Raw genomic sequence first — 18,186 nt, forward strand, 5'->3', positions numbered from 1 at the left:
ACACAGACCAAGGGGACTCACATGGATGAGGAATCATGACAGATATTGGGTTTGGAGTTGACCCCCTAAAGGCTTCAGTCAGGAAAGTTCTATTCAAATAATAAACCATAGGAAAAGTTATCACAGAAGTTTAAACTTCTGTTTACCTCCTCTTGTTAACAATATTTCAACAGTAGAAACACAACCGAGATAAGGCAGTTTTTGCACCCCCGTATTTTATTTATCTCCTTCTCCACTATGCCAAAGTAAGAGGCAGTGACTGAAGAATTAACGTTAGCAAATAGGACTGACTGAAGCAATTGAGCCTACGAGATGCAATCGACACGAGCATCGTAAGCAACACGGTAGATTCACTCAGTGCAAAGCTGCAACACAGTTATGGAGTCTCCTCTCCCCATACGCAATGAGCTCAACATCCACCCATTACGGTCCGTGCACGCAGCCCCGAATCTCCCTGCGTCACGTGACCGCGCCGGGAGCGGCGCTCGCCCCGCCGGCAGTCTTATGGCGGCGGCGGCGGCCTCTTGGCAACGGGCACTTCCGGTTCCGGGGCTGCGCGGCAGGGCCCGGCCGCGCTTCAGGCCGCGGCCGGCGGCGGGGGAAGTGGTGTGCGCGGGCTGGACGAGCGGGCAGTATGTGGCCGCCGCCTCCTTGGCTGATGGCGGGGCTGGTGCTGGCGGCGCGCTGTGGGGAGGCCGCCGTGGCCCTTCTCGGCGGCCCCTTCGTCTCCCCGCAGCCCACGGAGACGGCGGGCGACGCGACGCGGAGCAGCGGCGGGCGGCTGGCGGAGATGTCGATGCCGCCTGAGCAGGGCCAGGCCATGACCCAGCGCGCCCTGTCCGTACTGGTGCTGGCCAGCACCGCGCTCATCGTCTACTTCGTGATCCGGACTGTGCGGTGAGAGTGGCGGCAGCTGGGAGGCGGTTGGCGGGAGGAGCAGGCAGAACTCTTTTAGGTTCGGCACCGCGACGGCTGTGTGCTGCTAAACGGCCGTTGCCTGGTCCTCGTGGTGCTGTCTCGGCGGGAGTAGCACCGCTGACACCTGATTGTCCCTCTGGGGTTCTCCCGGGGAGTCTTCATTCCGCGTGCAAACGGGCCCCGTTCAGCTACCGAGTTTTGCGCTTCTCATTTTCAGTAAACACTTCTCGTGCGTTCCTAAGAGAAAGGTCTTTAAAATCTTGAACTGCTACCGAACTGCCTCTGTTTCTCATTGAAACTGCTTGCATAACTTTATATTCTTCCATGACTAACATCATAACAAGAAGTCTTTGTTGCTGGGTTTTGTCCTTGTGTATTTAAACTCCAAACAACGTGCTTAAACTCATGGTCAAGCCTCGAATGTGTGATTTGATGGAAAGTATGTGCATTGTAACTATGTTTCTTCATTATGTTTCTGTGTTTTTGTTTTTCTCCGAATAGGTACCACAGCTTACGTGTCCAGTGCCTATATGATTAATTCCAGAAAAGTATAAAAGCATTGCTCTGTGCTGGACACTTATAAAAACACGCCATGTAAGCAGAGCAGGACAGCCTCCTTTTACTTAGCTTCTGTAGGATTTGTTCCAGCAGCCATCAGACTTGCTGTCTTCATCATGCATGTCTTGGTAGCTGCAAATCCTAAAGGAAACTCTGTAGTGTCGTAACTAAGTGAAAACGGACTGGTGTTGGATTTCTTAGAAGTACTGTGAAAAGAACAAGTAACATAGATAAAAGTCTGCCATTACAGAAGCTGCCGAGAGAACATCTTTCTCCTGAAGCCAAAACAAAGCATCACACTAAACACTATGAAGAAAGTCAACTCTGTTCCAGCTGCAACCAGGACAGTTAGGAATGTTACTGTTCTGCATTTGAAACTGAAGTGTTGTCGTCTATGTGTTAATGTAGACGGGAGAATATAGCCAGGTGTTGTTGTTCTGGAACTCTGCAGCAATATTTGTAAGATCCTCAACTATTAATGCAGAGCCTTTCATTCCCTCTGGGATTCCATAGAGGAAAATAAGCTTCATCTTGGTTATATAAATGTTTACAAATTGGAAGAGAAGGCAGTGAACTTAGTTATTTCACTGATTCTGCAAGGCAGATGGATATTTGTGAATATTTCCTCTTTGGAGGGAAAATATATGTAAATCTAAGGTTATGTGTTGTTATGTATATGTATAATAAATAATTTTAAGAAAGGACCAAACAGCTGATACCTAACCAAGAGTAGTGTCTTGATGTGTGAAGTACTGAGTAAAGGTTTCCTTTTTGAGAGCAAAGGAAATATTATTTCAGACTCATATTTTTAGTAAGTAAAATATGTCATGCTAAAACATACCCTACATGAAAGGAATGTCATTTTTATGACAGAAGTAAGCAGGTTTAAATTCAAACCTTGTCCAGTATAAGTACTCAGCTCTGTTGAAATCTAGAGTGGTATGGCTCTGAAAGTACTACAGATTTACAGCTTTTACTTCAGATTTGATTATATTGGTGACACAGTCACCTGAGGTCAGTTGTGCTTTGAGTCAGCCAGAAAAAATCTTATGTTTTTTTTTTGTTTGTTTGTTTGTTTTTTTCTTTTTTTTTTTTTTTTTCTTTCCTGTTTCTGATATCCTTCCATGGAAAAAGTAGAAGTGAAAGTGGAGACATGTCATGTCCGTCTGTAAGTGTCCAGGTTTTTGTATCTGGGGAGAGCACAGAGGTGGCCTTTGTGAGCAGAGCCCAGCACTGCCCCATGGCAGAGCAGAGCAGCTCCAACTGCTTCAAGAGAGTCCCACTTGTGGCCAGAGCTGAGCCATGAGTGATGCTGGCTGTGCTCTGGAAGAAGAGATCTAAGAAAGGGAAATGCTGATTCTATTCATTCCAGGAGCCTCCTGGGTTACTTGTAGCTCACTCTGCTGCTTGTCCAGGAGATGTCAGCATGGTTGAAGAACCCCAGCAGACTGAGAGCCTGCAGATCCTGTAGCTGGAGGAAGGAGGCTTCATCAGCAGGCTCCACTTGTTCAAGTGGCCTTTAATAAGCACCATTCACAAGGCTCTCTTTTTTGCTTTGGTCTCTGACTGTTACCTGTCAACTTTCAACTTGCCCGTGGCCATTCTTCAGGGACAGCTCTTAGTTCCTTCATTGATGTAGGAGGCAATACCTCCTTGCCTTCTTCACCTGTCCCTTTTGAGCAGCTTGTAGCTGTTGATAGTCAAGCTCCAGTCATGGGAATAATCCCACCAGGTTTCAGTGACTGCTACTACACCATGGTTTTCTAGCAAGGAACAGTGCAGATAAAGCAGTATGAACTGACTGATCACAGCACCTGTCCCCCATCCTGTTGTGATGCTCCAGATCAGGGAGAAGATGGGTGTGACACTGAGCATGGAATTGAAGGGGAAGGCTCAGGAAGATGTTCCTACTTGCTGTTCTTACTGCTCTGCACTGTTACAGATTGGTGATAAAGTAGTCTTCCCTGAGTTTAGTCTACTGATGGTAGTAGGTGAGTTCCTTTGTTCTTAATTGAACATTTGAACTATTCCATTTAATTCCTCCCTCCTGTACTGCTGAGGAACAGGGGTATGTCAGTAGAAACCCAGAGGCAAGCTGAGGTCAGCCTGGCACCCAGAGCTTGACTGCCCTTTGGTGAAGAGCCTTTTCCTGATCCTCAGCCAAACCCTTACCTGTTACTACTTCCAGAGGGAAGAGATCAGTACCTTATGCACCAGGCACTACCACTTGCCTGAAGAATTCATTGTATACCTGTAGCAAGACAGTTCAACTTAACTTGGACACCATGACTTGCAGCTGCAGCCTTAAATCCACATGAGAAGAATGCTTGTTTGCTAATGATAGTCTGAGAGAAAATACATAAAGGTTATTTTGTACTCTCAACAATTTTTTTTTTTCTTTTTATATTGCCATTTTTATCTTTCTGCTGTTGGAATAGTTTTGTCACACTCATAAACCATTAATTGCCAGAAATTTAGATATTAAGAAAACTTACATATAGATTCTGAATAACAATGAAAGTTCTTTCCGAAATAATTCCATCTTCAAACAAAACTATTATGCTTTGTTACTGTACCAGAAACTTGCAGCCTTTCTGAATGGATGTTGTCTCAGCAAATGGGCTCTGAGCAGGCTGCCTGGTATTTGTCCTGCTATGTTCCTGCTCATCTTCATCAGCATAGACAAAGCACATGTTTTATAGATTGCATTTGTGGCTGAAATCTGTGATAGTACTCGTTTGAAATTCAAGGTCTAGATACAAATGTTCCAGTACCACAGGTGTTACTAATAAACATAAAGGTTTCAGAAGCTTTTACAAAACTTCAACATATTCACACCCTTTAGCTTCATTTATTCACAGAAACAATCTATAGATTGTTATAACTTAAAAATCAGAAATAAGATTTTTCTAGCTCTGATGAAGACTACCTGGAAAATCTACATCTTGATTTTATATCCAGTTTTGTGTATGGGACTTATTCTTTCAACTGCACTTTTATAAAAGTTGGGCTCTTTTTGCCTTTCCTTCTCATGGTGTGCTGAGAAGATGAGTTTGGGAGGTATTTTCAGCAATTGTGACAACTGAGCGTGCAGAAGCAGGCTGTCTTAAACACCTCTGGAGATTGTGTGTTCTGGCACCTGCAACCTCCAGCAGGCTGCTCTTTATGCGTTGTTTTGAGTATGTGCCATGAAGGTTTGTGATCAGCATGTCCCTGTTTAGCCCTCACAGGAAGAAAGTCTGTGGGTTTGTTTTATTTTGTTTTCTGGTTTTGTTATTGTTTCTGTTGTTGTTGTTTTCCTCCAATTGTGTTGTTGAGGAAAACTTTTGTTACAGTGCAGCACAAGTCTTTTCTGGACATCTTCCCAGGCTTCGTTTGCTGTGATGGCTAGTTGTGTCCTTTACAATAAAACTTCACATCTCTTGTGCATTTTCATACACATAGATATCAAACTCTTTTCATAACAGAAGTTTTTTCAAAGAACAATGTATGTAGTAACAAGGACCATACAACGTACCCATCAGAACTAGAAATAAGGATGTTCAGACATTGTGATGCCTTATTCATTTTAACAGTTTTATTTTTGCTTTCCAGGCGTGGATTTGATACTTGACACAAAATGCCTTACAATGACAAAAACACTAATATTGCAGCTCATACATCCTTTTTCTTTCTAAGAGCAGGCTCTTAGTTCTTCAGTCTTCATGAGTTGGTGAGAAAACAGATGTAACAGATGAGATGAAATGGCTTTTTTCGTTTAGACAACTGTTACAATTTGTCACACAATTTATCATACCACATTAGACATCCTAAACTCAGTTCAGTGTAAGTTATGTATCAGATATTAATTTTAAATAAGTTTCTAGGAATTTATTTTTAAGCCTTTTGGATTAGGATTATTTAATTTCTTTTATGGATATAAGATGTGTAGCTCATGTGTGCCCTTCACAGAAGTTATTAGATCCAACTAATGACTTTATTTTTATGAGAATACTTTTTGTAAGTGTCATAGTTCATGGTTCAGGAAGAAACCATTTAATTAGAAATATTCATTAATGGAGAAAGTGAATAGATTGCCCCATATTGCGTAGTACATGGTATGAGAAGATATTTCCACTTTTAAGAAGGTGTATGCTGGCATTACATATGAGTAAAAGTTGTCTGTAGGCTTGAGATGGTTGAAAAGCTACAGTTCCCTTGTCCTGTACTTCAAAGAATCTTCTGAAGTTCTGTGGAAAGAGCAGAGAACCAGGAGGTTTGTAGAGCTTAATAACAGGAAAAAGCTTCTAGTAGGATGACACTATGCATACAAAAAAGCGATCGATTAGCAATTGCTACTCTATTGAACTGATCTTGATTCAAGTGTTTGTGGCTAACACCTCTGTGTTAGCACCTGTTCTAATTAGGATAACTTGGAAAAAAAAAAATTCTTAGTCCTCACCCTCCCAGCTGTTTGCAGTTCTGTGTTTCTTTGACCTCGTTTCTTTAGACGTGCTTTGGACCAGGCCTGTTTTGCTTCAACTCTCATTTTATTAACGTATTTTCTGTTTATTTTTATCAATTTATTTATTGATTTTTAAATACCAATATTTTTTAGTTCTTATTTAGCTCTGCTCTTACAGTCTATCATCTGTACCTCTTCTGGCTTTAATATTTGTTTGTATGTTATTGCAGATCCATTGTTGTCAGCTGTTTTTTGTGAAATTGTTGAGACTGAACATAGAGAAATATAACATGAATCTTTGTGTGACTTTAATCCCATTTTTCACAGCTTCATCTTATTAGACCACAAAGAGTCAGTAGTAACTAGAGTGATAAAAGTAATCCCTTATAAGTTATTGAGAATGCTACTGACTTTGTGCAATTAGAATTTTGTGGTAGATTTTGTTTTGATCGCTGGTTATAACAACTAAGTTTTTTATAAACACTCATGACAGAGCTCTAGCATTCTGGTTATTTCTGTACATGTACATCCTACAAGCATCTCCAGTATCCTTTTAGCTTTAGTTTGTTAACTGATTGGTACTGGGATTGTGGATTGTGCTGTATATCTGTTACAGATTTCATGAGTTTTTCTCCAACTTGGCCTCTCGTTCTATGAAGTGTGCAGCAAATACACGGCAAGAGATTTTTTATTTTTTTATTTTTTATCTCACTGTAGGGTTTGCTCACAGTGTATTTTGTACATTGATGTGTATTTTTATCTGTTTTTCTATTTCGCCACTGAATAGCATTCTGCACTCACTTTCTGGTTAGCTATTAAGTGCCTTTTTGTATTCTCTAAAGTAATTCTATACAGAACTAAAGGTGACAAACTCTTACTGGCCTCAGTCATTTCTTGTAAATTCTTCATGCTTGGAACTGTCTGACAACTGAACTTCACTGAGCTGAGGGTGTAAACTATAATTACAGTAACTTTTTAAAATTCATGATCAGTCTCTGTAGCAGTGTTTTAAGGGATAGTTTTCTTACACTGTCGAAACTGAATGTAGGCTGAAACTTACAGAACTTATATATCTTAAAATACATTTCAGGCTCAGAAGACATAACAGAAAAACAAGAAGATATGGAGTTTTGGATACAAACTTAGAAAACATGGAGCTGACACCACTAGAGCAGGATGATGATGATGATACAACACTATTCGATGCCAATCATCCTCGAAGGTTTGTATGTAGAAGTTGAATGTATGTCTACAAATGGGAATGAAGGAGTACAGATAAGAAGCTTGATTAAGATGCTCAATATTTTATTTAATAAATATATGTGTAGTTAGAGAAGTGATGTCAAAATAAGTTGAATTTTAAATGGGCAAGAATTTAGTAGGCAAGAAGATAAGATTAGTACTTTTAAGTCTTGATCTACTCCAGAACACCTTTGTCTTTGACTTTGTCTTTGGCATATGAGTTCCAGAGAAAGTCAGTAATTAATTAATAACTTCACTTATTCCATTCTTGGATAATTCACTCGTCTCTTATTGAATGTATAAGGAGATAGAAACAAAAATAGTAAGAACAGAAGTAAGGTTTAGATTAAGGTAAAAACAGCATACCTCTATTGTTAGTTGCTTTAAGTATTACCTAACAAAAACAAAAAATATATTATGATGTAGAGTTGTAGATTTGGAAGGAAAAAAAAAAAAAAAATAAAAAAAAATAAAAAAAAAATAAAAAAAAAATCTGTCCTAATTTCCAATACTCAGCTTCTTTTAAAACTGAAGTACTGCAGCAGATTATCATTTACTTTGGCTAAACCGAGCAATTTGTAATTATTTTAATGTAGCTTCCTGATCCAGATAGTTTTTAATATAGCTGTTAGGATGACATATGATCTAAACAATTTGAATACATTAGTAATATCATTATTCATCTGATGACATAGCTTTTGTCAGAAGTATTTATCAGTATTAACATATATAATTCCTCACATACTATGGTACCGTCTTGATGAGAGAACTTCTGAAGTTAAAATATTGTTTATTTTAATAGTGTCAGCTTCAGATGAAAACTAAAAATACCCAGTGTTTTCATCCAAGACCAAATGCTCAGAAGAAGTGGGAAAAGTAGGATGTTTAATATTGTTAGAACATACCATAGCCCTGTGTAGATATGTAGTGATGTAACTTGTAGCATAAACGTATGTTTCTTCTCTATTGGCCTGCAAAATGGCCTAAAATTTGATAGTGTTGGCTTACAGAAGAGGTGATGTCAAGATTGAGCCACATTGCAAGAACTAAAATTGTATTCAAGCAAGCGAGTGACCTAACTGAAGTTCTGCAAATGTTTCTGTTTATGTGCTAAGGAAATTTACTGAATAGAAGTACTAACCTCACTAGTGAATTAATAGAAAATCATAGAATAATTAAAGTTCGAAAAAAAAACTTCAAGGTCATCAAGTTCAGCTGTCAACCCAACACCACTATACCCACAAAGTATGCCCCTAAGTGCCACATCTACACATTTCTTCAGTATTTCCAGGGATGGTGACTCCACCACTTGCCTGGGCAACCTGTTCCAATGTCAGACCACTCAGAGGAAAAATTTTTCCTTATATCCAACCTGAACTTCCCCCGGTGCAGCCTGAGTCATTATGTCTCATCCTGTTGTTGTTACCTGGGAGAAAAGACTGATCTCACCTTGCCAAAACCTCCTTTAAGGTAGTTCCAGAGAGTAATGTGGTCTCCCTTGAATCTCCTCCTCAACAGACTGAACAATCCCAATTCCCCCAGCTACTCCTCATAAGATTTGTGGTCCAGACCCTGCACCAACTTTGTTGACCTTTTTACATACTCCAGCACTTCAATGTCTCTCTTGTAGTGAGGGACCCAAAACTGAACACAGCGCTGAAAGTGTGGCATTGCCAAAGCTGCGTCAGGTCACCTCCCTGCTCCTTCTGGCTACATCATTCATAATACAAGTTAGGATGCTTCTGGCCCTCTTGGCCACCTGGGCACATTGCTGGCTTATGTTCAGCTGGCACCCCCACATCATTTTCAGCTATGCAGCTTTCCAGACACACCACCCTACGTTTGTAGTATTGTATGGAGTTGTGACTGAAGTGCAGCACCCAGCTCTTGGTCATTGAACAACTGGCATCAGCCCATTGATCAAGCCCACAAAAACATTACTGTTTTTTCAGGATTGCTCAGAAAGTAAGTGCTTAAGTGATGAAAAACATCATTTCTGCAATGAGATTTTGAGAAAACAACGATTTTAAGTTATATGTAGTCAATAAAGTGAATATACATCACACATATATATTGAAAGCTTGCTCTGTGTTCCCTCATATAGAGAGAAGCTGTCAAACTTTCATTAGTTATGTTTATCTTGGAGTTTGTACATAGGAGAATGTGAAGAATTGTGCTGGACAATCTGAATTTGTTCAGCAAAACTTTCAGAAGTTCAGCTTGATAAAAAGCTGCTGATACTTTGCAAAAGGACAGCATTTCCAGGAAGGAAGCTTAAAAAATAATGCAGAGTACTTTTAAAATTATATATATATATATATGTGTGTGTGTGTGTATCAGTAATTGGAAATGTACTTTTTGTCAGTTTCGCTCGTCCTGTTTTATCTGCATGACAACCTGTGAACTTTCACAGTGGGCAGCTAAGCTCCACCACAACTGTTTATGCTCCCTATCCCTTAGAGAACAAGGAAAAAGTATGATGAAAAGATGTCCACGGGTAAAGATATGGACAGGGAGATTACTTGCCAATTACAAGCACATGCCAGACATACTTATCTTAAGGGAGATGTATGTAATTTATTCCCTATTAATAAAACACAAGAGCAAAAAGCGAGCTAAAGCCATCTTCCTGCAGTTGCACCCTCTTCTAATTCTTCTGCCCAAGCAGCACAGGGGAATGGGAGATGGGAAGTGTGGTCAGTCCACAATGTTTCATCTCCTCTGCTCCACCATGGCAGCGAATGGAAATCTGCTCTGCTTGGTGCCTATTAGCTGAAGGGGGACAGCCTGTTCCACTATCAGCCTCTCCTGGGCTGCAGAGAATTCTGTTCTGTACTTATAGCGCCTCCTGTCCTCCTGCATTAACCTGGGGATCCTCAGGGCCACTTCTCTCCCATTTTGCACCCCTCTCTCCTAGCTGCTGTTGTGCAGTACTTTTCCCTCTCTTAAATCCTCTCTTCTAGAGCACACCCAGCATAACCCATGGCTCAGCTCTGGCAGCAGCAGGTCCCTGTTGGACTAGCTGGAGTGGCACTGCTCTGACACAAGGTTCTTCTGGGCTGGCTGAGCAGAGGCCAACCCTGTGGCTTCCCCTTTTATCAGAACCTGGCCACATAGGCTCAGTACATGCCTTAATAATCATTGTTCCCTAATTAAGGAGTACAAAATAAGTTAGGAATCAAAACAACTGAAACAACGTGATGATAAAACTGAAATAATTTGATGATAGCAATACCTCAGATACTTTCAAATGATATTTTCACTTTATACTCTGCAGTAATGTGGAACTTATTTTTTATTTTAGAGTAATGCAAATATGCAATCAGGCATGGAGCAACTATGAAACTAGCAAGAGATGGGTTTTGATTTTAATCCCTGTTTGTCATGGGCGATTCAGTGTTGCAGTTGTGCTTAACTACAGTCAGTCAGCTTATTCAGTTCATAATTTTCTTACTCTCATAGATCGGAATGGAATGTACTCAAAAACTAAACACGGTCTCAGGAAAATAGCTGTGTAGTTAACATTCTGGTGAGTTCATATACTTTCCTAGTAGACAACAAACTGGAAGCAGTTACGTATACAAAAGAGTTGTATGTTTCTCTATGACTTGTTGTAGACTGCAATAGCATTCATTCTGCCTTGATTTCTTTTCTAATTGAATCTACCAAGATCTTTTCTTTAAGGTGTCAGTTCTGTACATTTTGTTAGAAAGTTGTAGGCCTGTGTTGTGTATGCTGCTTTACGACTCTTTGTAAGGCAGAGCAGAGAAACTGGCATCTCTTCTAAAATGGGTATGGCTGTGTTAGTATATTGTTGTACTGATATGGTTACTACTTTGTGTTGTTGCTGTTTCCTTTCACAGCTAGATGAAAGAAGTCTTCCTCTTGTCACTGGTTTTGTGCTCCGTATACCATGTTTTCTCTGTGCCTGTTCTGTTCAGGGCACCTTACCTGAATGTGAAGTTTTAACCTTTTTGTTCAGTAACTTACTGAATACATTTTTTAGTTTTGTTATATATATTATTTTTATATATTTTATATATATGTATATAATAAATAAAATGAAACTAAAAACCATGGAGGTCTAATACCTCTAACATGGAAAGAACACATGTCTAAATGCTCTACCTTTGTATTTTGGAGGTTTAAATGAACGGTGTTTCATGGCATTTTACTTTAAGGTAACGTGGTAACTACCTGTTTTTATGGACAAATTTAGTAATAAAGAGTTGCACCTTTTTTGTTTTGATGTGTGGTCTTTAAAAATGTAGACTAATGTTACCCTTGAAACAGCATTTCACATTAATGCATCTGTTTCTTCTGTTGTAGATAAGTACGTGCCTTGCAATGAAAGAACTTAATTCTTGAACCAGAGAAGGCTGCTTCACGGGGGAAATAAGAAGCAAGAGGGTTTGCAAGCTGGGGAGAGGCTAATTGAAACTAGCATACTGTGGCATCCTTAGTTTGTTGCAATAAATACTGTATCAATTTGTTGTACCTTTTTGTATATAGAGAATTGTAAATGTACGGCCTAAAGAGAGAGGGTGTACTAAAATAAAAACCTGTTTGGAAGGGAGATGACTTTTAAAACAGGGTATTTTTTGTTTGTTCTAATGCCTAAGCGTGGTATACAGTTTTTCTACAACAATCCAGAATGTTAACAGGTTTTTGGCTGATATTAAATTATAAGTAAACTTAACCGCTGTGGATTACTCAGAATTGTTACAACTCAGTTTTAAGTGAGGAGGTGCTTTACCCTTTGCAGACAAAAAGCCAAACTACTGCCTTTCATGTTGAGATTTTTTTTTTTTTTTAATTAATAAACGTGTGTAAGTTTAAATGAAAAAAATAAATCTGTTCACAATGTTTCTAGCAGTTAGTGTGTTATTTCAACATTATGTAGTTGTTAAGGATATTACTAATATGGTCTTACTAAACACAGTAATGCCCCACCTTTGCCTGTTAGGTCAGTTTCTTGGTGAGGGCCATCTTTAACTGGTGTGAAACAACTCTTGCTCCACTGACTTAGTGGTGTCAGCATTCAGAGCTGTGAAGAAGCAGAGATGGAGACTTTAGGTAAAGCTCTTTACTTCTGTACTCTGTTTAAATCTGGGGAAAATACTAAACTTGAGCCATAACTCTAAAGTGAAAAGGTGACATCAGAAGCAGCAGTTCCTGTGAACTATGCAGTAACATTCACATGAATGCAGTTTATTTGTTTTCCTTAGCTAGTGTCCTAAAATGTAATGGAATAAGTTTTAAGATACAGAAGACCTGATTTAAAAAAAAAAAAAAAAAAAAAAAAAAAAAAAAAAAAAAAAAGTATCACATCCTACAGTTCTCTTAAGTATTATGGGTGAAATGTAGAAATTCCAGGATGTTAAAATTAGATCTGTGTGACTGTACTACTAATTTTGTATATATCTTATCTTAAGGTGTAAACCTGCAAACACCGTTTTTCTTGATTATTCCATCCCTTCTTTGAGAAGAGCAGGAATGCCTTCAAGAATACTTTCATAATGATGGGGAGTTGCCTGCTGTAGATCTATATAAATCTTTAAAATTCTCTTCTAGCTGATTTGTTTTGAACCCTATTTATTTTGTCATAGATTGGGTTTGATGTAATCAGTCTTCCAAGCAAATCTACAGTTTGCTCATGTGCCACACTCTACTGGGAAATATATTGTATTTACAATAAATAGAAGTGATTTTATTTCTTCCCCTCTTGTACACATTTTTTTTCCATCCATAGTTAAAGATAAAACTGAAATGAGAACACAGGACTGGTTTTTTGAAGAGACTTAGCTGGAGAATCTAGAAAGAAATACGGCAAATAATAGCTGTGTCATCAGCTGCAGGTGAGAGAGCAACAAGTTCCATGGCAGAGGGTAAAGCATGTTGTTCCCATATGAGAAGCAGACCATCATCGTTGAAGTCAGTGTAAATGCTTATTTTCAAGCAGTGTTGCACATTAACCTTAGCAGTAGAGACCATCTTCCTGACCTCATAGGCTTGTTTTAATTCTGCACAATCTTTTTAAGCTTTGAGCTGAATGTATCCTAAAGAGCTGTTATGTTTGCTAAGCATACATACTTAAATTGTTTATGTACGGCAGGGACACTGGAAGTGAGTACTTACTTTGTAAACTCTTGTCTGCTCCAAGTAAATCTGGACATTTTCCTGCAGGAAAGCACACAAACACCCCGCAAAACAGGTTAGTTACATTTCTGAGCAAATTTCCTAGGTTTAAAAAAAAATAAAAATAAAAGGTATGTGAACTTCTAGGATTCATGCCATCAAAATTATGAGGTTCTATTTACTAGCATGAGTGGTTATAGAAAAGTCATAAAGCTGGTAGTAAATTGAGACAGTTGTATTCCAGATGCTTTTTGTTTTGTGGTGCGTAATTCCTTAATGCTGTCCTGACCATATCTAACTTCAGGAGTTGGATTTGGCTGGCACTGACATGAATTTATTCTAAAAGGCCTGTGTTGCAACTATCTTGGACTTATAGAATCATAGAATCATAGAATGACCTGGGTTGGAAGGGACCTCAAGGATCATGTAGTTCCAACCCCCCTGCCTAGCAGGGCCACCAAACATACACCTTTACTGGATCAGGTTGCCCAGGGCCCCATCCAACCTGGCCTTGAACACCTCCAAGGACGGGGCATCCACAACCTCCCTGGGCAGCCTGTTCCAGAGCCTAACCACTCTACTAGTAAAGAACTTCCCCCTAACATCCAACCCAAATCTTCCCTCCTTCAGCTTGGATCCATTTCCCCTAGTCCTGCTATTGTCTGCTCTTTCAAAGAGTTTACTCCCCTCCTGGGTGTAGGTTCCCTTCAGGTATTGAAAACCTTGCACTTTGACTTAACCAAGCAGCTGGAAATCTGCTCTCCATTTTATTTTATTTTGTTGCTTTTTTTTTTTTTTTTTTTTTTTTTTTTTTTTTTTTCCTTCCATTTTTTGAGAGAGAGAGATTGAAGGGAAATTGAATGTCTACATAATACTATGTCTGCCTGGTGGTTGGTAATGCAGTATAAAAGGCTTTCAATCTACCCCAATGGTATTGCAGTGAAAGTCTTTTATTGAAGTGATAACACATGCTGAGTGATACATAATGTCAGAACTTTTCCATGCGTGGTATATACTGAGCATATGGCAGTGCTGGAATTTAAAGAGTGAAAGGAGCTTATCTGCTTCAGCTCTACTTGATCCAGCCTATTTAACATCCTTTTTGAATAAGATGTTTGTGAAGCAGTTTGATGTCACACAGATCCAGTACTCAGAAATCAGTATTCAGAGATGGCTCCTCTTCTAAAGGGGGTTGTCAAAAAATCTTGTTTGCTCAGTGAATGAGGGCTTATGCATAACTTTGCATTAAATTATTTTCACGAATTTTACAATCTTAAAATAAAAAAAAATTCTTCATCACCCCTTCCTCCAAATAAGGAATGTTATTTACCATGTTTTCAGCTTTAGTGCACTCTCTAAATAACTTTTGTGAAATTGAAGCCTTAGGATTTTGTAGCAAATTTAGAATCACTCAATATTAGAAACTAAATATGTAGAAAACAGCATTCTAAATAAATATGAATAACCACATGTAGTACACTGAAACATGACAGCATTAGTTTTTAGCTCATTTTCACAGAGATAGTAAGACTTATTTTCCTGAGCAGCTGTGGTTCTTCTGGTTCCAATGTTACACACTGTCTACTGACATAGTACAGAAATATCAGAACTACTGTGTGCAATACTGACATAACTAAAGCGTTTATAGGCCTCTGGATATTAACAGCAGAGAAAGAGTAATGTTTTACTTGATGACCTTGCCTACTCTGACTGTCCTTCAGGAAACCTCTCAAATTCATCTGGTTTGCTGCAAGTTTCAAGAAAAGGAATGGTATGGTAATATACATGGCAAAGTTCATTATAAAATGTATTACTCTTTATTTTGAATTTTAATGTGAAAATCATGTTGTCCTTAATAGAGATATATCTTTTCTTGCTATCTGAAAACTGAAATGTTTCTCTTAATTTGTAACAGCGTAGGTATTATACAATCATAAAATCACCATGGTTGGGAAACAAGAACTGCCCACCCATCATCATTATTTCACATTAGACCATGTCCCTCAGTACATCTAAACATTTCACTGTTCCAGTGCCTGAACACTCTTTCTGAAAAGTAATTCCTAACATCCATCCTGAACCTCCCAAGGCTCACCTTGAGACCATTCCCTGTCATCCTGTCACTAGTAACATGGGAGAAGAGACTGACACCCAGCTCACCACAGCCTCCCTTCAGGAAGTTGTAGAGAACTATAAGGTCTCCCCTGAGCTTCCTCTTCTCCAGACTGACCAATCCCAGCTCCCTCAGCTACAACTTGCAAGCCCTGTGCTCCAGACCCTTCAACAGCTTCGATATGGACAGGCTCCAGGGCATTAGTGTCATTCCTGTAGTGGGGGACCCAAAACTGAACACAGTACTTGAAATGCAGCCTCACCAGGCTAACTACAGAGAGATGATCCCCGCTCCTGCTGGCAGCGCTATTTCTGACAGAAGCCAGGATGCCATCGGCCTTCTTGCCCACCTGGGCACACTGCTTGCTCCTGTTTAGCAGGGCATTGAGTAATACCTCCAGGCTCAATTCCTCTATACAGTCCTCTGACCACTCTGCTCAAAGCCTGTAGCATTACCTGGTGTTACTGTTGCTAAAGTGCAGGACCTGGCACTTGTCTTGTTAAGCTTCACCCCACTGACCTCAGCCCAGTTTTTTAGCCTGTCCAGATCCTTTTAAAGGGCCTTCCTATCTCCAGGCCAAACAATACTTCCTCCCAACATGGTGTCATCTGCAAACTTACTGAAGGTGTACTCTAAGTCCTCATCCATGTCATCAACAAAGATACTGAACAGGACAGAACCCAGTACCAACCCTTGCAGAACACCACTCATGACCAGTCACCAGCTGAATGTGACTTGATTCCTCACCACTCTCTGGGACGTCATCCAACCAGTACTTTACCCAGCAAAGAGTGCACCTGTCCAAGCGATAGGCTGTCAGCTTCTCCACAGAATACTGTGCAAGACAGTGTTGAAGGCTTTGTTTAAGTCTGTGTAGACTATGTCAACATTCTTTCCCTTATCCACCTGGCATCACTCAGCAATAGAGAGATGTTACAATCATACAATGATAAACCTATTTTGTCTAGACCTGATCCCCCAGTTGTCTAGCACATGCCAGGTGATCTCCCTCAAGATGATCTGTTTCATAACCTTTCTGTCACTGAGGTTATGCTGACAGAACCATACTTCCCCAGATTTTCTGTATGACCATTCTTGTTGATGGAAGTCACACTGGCAAGCCTCCAATCCCCTGGGACCTCTCTCTTTGACCAGAAACATTGACATGACAGTAAATGGCTTGGCTATCATCTCCACCAGCTACCTCAGCACCCTCAGGTGGATCCTATCTGGTCCCATGGACTTCTGACAGTCCACATGGAGTAGCAGGTCTCTGTTTTCACCTGAATTGTGGGGGGTTTATCATGTTTCCTGTCTCACACTTCCAGGTTAGGGCATAGAGAACCCTAAGGATAATTGTTCTGACTTTCAAAGACAGGCATAAAGAAGGCACTTAAAACCTCAGCCTTTTACTTATCCACAGTTGTCACATTCCCCCCAAAATCCAGTAAACACAGAGACTCTCCTTAGCTCTCCTTTTAGGGTTAATATATTTGTAAAAAAAGTCTGTTATCATAGAATAATTGAGTCACAAGATCGGAAAGGACCTCCAAGATCATCTAGTCCAACTGTCCTCCCATTACCACTGCTACCACAAGCCACTAAACCATATCTCATAGCTCCTCATCCAGACACCTCTTGACTCCACCACATCCCTGGGCAGCCATTCCAGTGCCTGGCCACTCTCTGAGGGAAAAAGTTTTTCCCTGTGTCTAATCTAAATCTCCCATGGCACAACTTGTGGCCATTTCCTTGGGCCCTGTTTGTTGCCTGGTAGAAAAGGCCAAACCCTTCCTCATCACAGCCTCCCTTCATTACTTTGTGCAACGCAAAGGTCTCCTCTGAGCCTCCTCTTGTCCAGCCTCAACGATTCCAGCTCTCAGCCTCTCCTGATACGACTTGTGCTCCAGACCCCTCCCAGTTTCATTGCCCTTCTCTGGACACGTTCAATGACCTCAACATCTTTCTTGTAGTGCAGAGCCCAAAACTGAACACAATACTCGAGGTGCGGCCTCACCAGTGCTGAGTACAGGGGGATGATTACAACCCTGCTCCTGTTGGCCACACAATTTCTAATGCAGACCAAGATGCCATTGGCCCTCTTGGCCACCTGGACACACTGTTGACTCACGTTCATCTGAGCATCAACAAAAACCCCCAGGTGCCTTTCCTCTTCACAGTCATCCAACCACTCAGCCCCAAGCCTATAGCGCTGCATGGGGTTATTGTGGCCAAAGTGCAGGACATGGCACTTGGCCTTGCTGAACCTCATACTGTTCACCTCAGCCCAGTGATCCAGCTTATCTAGATTCCTCTGAAGGTCCTCCCTACCCTAAGGCAGACTGAGACTGCCTCCCAACTTGGTGTCCAGCTTGGTGTTATTCTTTTTTACCCCAGTAGCCAAGTTTAGTTCAAGCTGGGCTTTTCCCTTTCTAATTTTCTCCCTGCACCTCCTAACAACTACTTTGTACTCTTCCCAAGTGACCCATCCCTTCTTTCATTGGAGGAAGATTCTGTTTTTCTACCGGAGCCTCAGGAAAATCTCCCTGTTCATCCACTGCAGTCTTAATCCCTGCCAGCTCATCTTGAGGCACAGGGGGACAGCCTGCTCCTGTACCTTTAAGACTTCCTTCTAGAGGAGCAACCAGCCTTCCTGCAACCTTTTACCATTCAGGACCGAATTCCAAATGACACTCTCAGTGTTCTGACTAGTTGAAAGTCCATGTTCTGGAAGTCCAAGGTAGCAGTTTTGCTGGCCTCCTCCTGACTTCAC

The 18,186-nt window shown here is 40.5% G+C and overlaps 1 protein-coding gene across 1 annotated transcript; it reads left to right on the plus strand.

The window, feature by feature from the left end:
• The first annotated feature begins 522 nt into the window (after positions 1-522).
• Positions 523-12,438, plus strand: FAM174A (family with sequence similarity 174 member A). Its single transcript, XM_072359488.1, has 3 exons — positions 523-897; positions 7,011-7,142; positions 11,492-12,438. Exons 1-3 carry the CDS (start codon positions 635-637, stop codon positions 11,493-11,495), a joined length of 399 nt encoding a protein of 132 aa, XP_072215589.1. The 5' UTR covers positions 523-634; the 3' UTR covers positions 11,496-12,438.
• Positions 12,439-18,186: the final 5,748 nt, after the last annotated feature.

Source organism: Excalfactoria chinensis, chromosome Z, assembly GCF_039878825.1.
Source record: "Excalfactoria chinensis isolate bCotChi1 chromosome Z, bCotChi1.hap2, whole genome shotgun sequence".
NCBI lineage: Eukaryota > Metazoa > Chordata > Aves > Galliformes > Phasianidae > Excalfactoria > Excalfactoria chinensis.

What these genes read in the sequence shown, in the direction of transcription:
- FAM174A (XM_072359488.1), top strand. Translation starts at nt 635, where the DNA reads ATGTGGCCGCCGCCTCCTTGGCTGATGGCGGGGCTGGTGCTGGCGGCG. An exon ending in TTCGTGATCCGGACTGTGCG is followed by an intron (nt 898 to 7,010) that starts GTGAGAGTGGCG and finishes AATACATTTCAG; the next exon opens with GCTCAGAAGACATAACAGAA.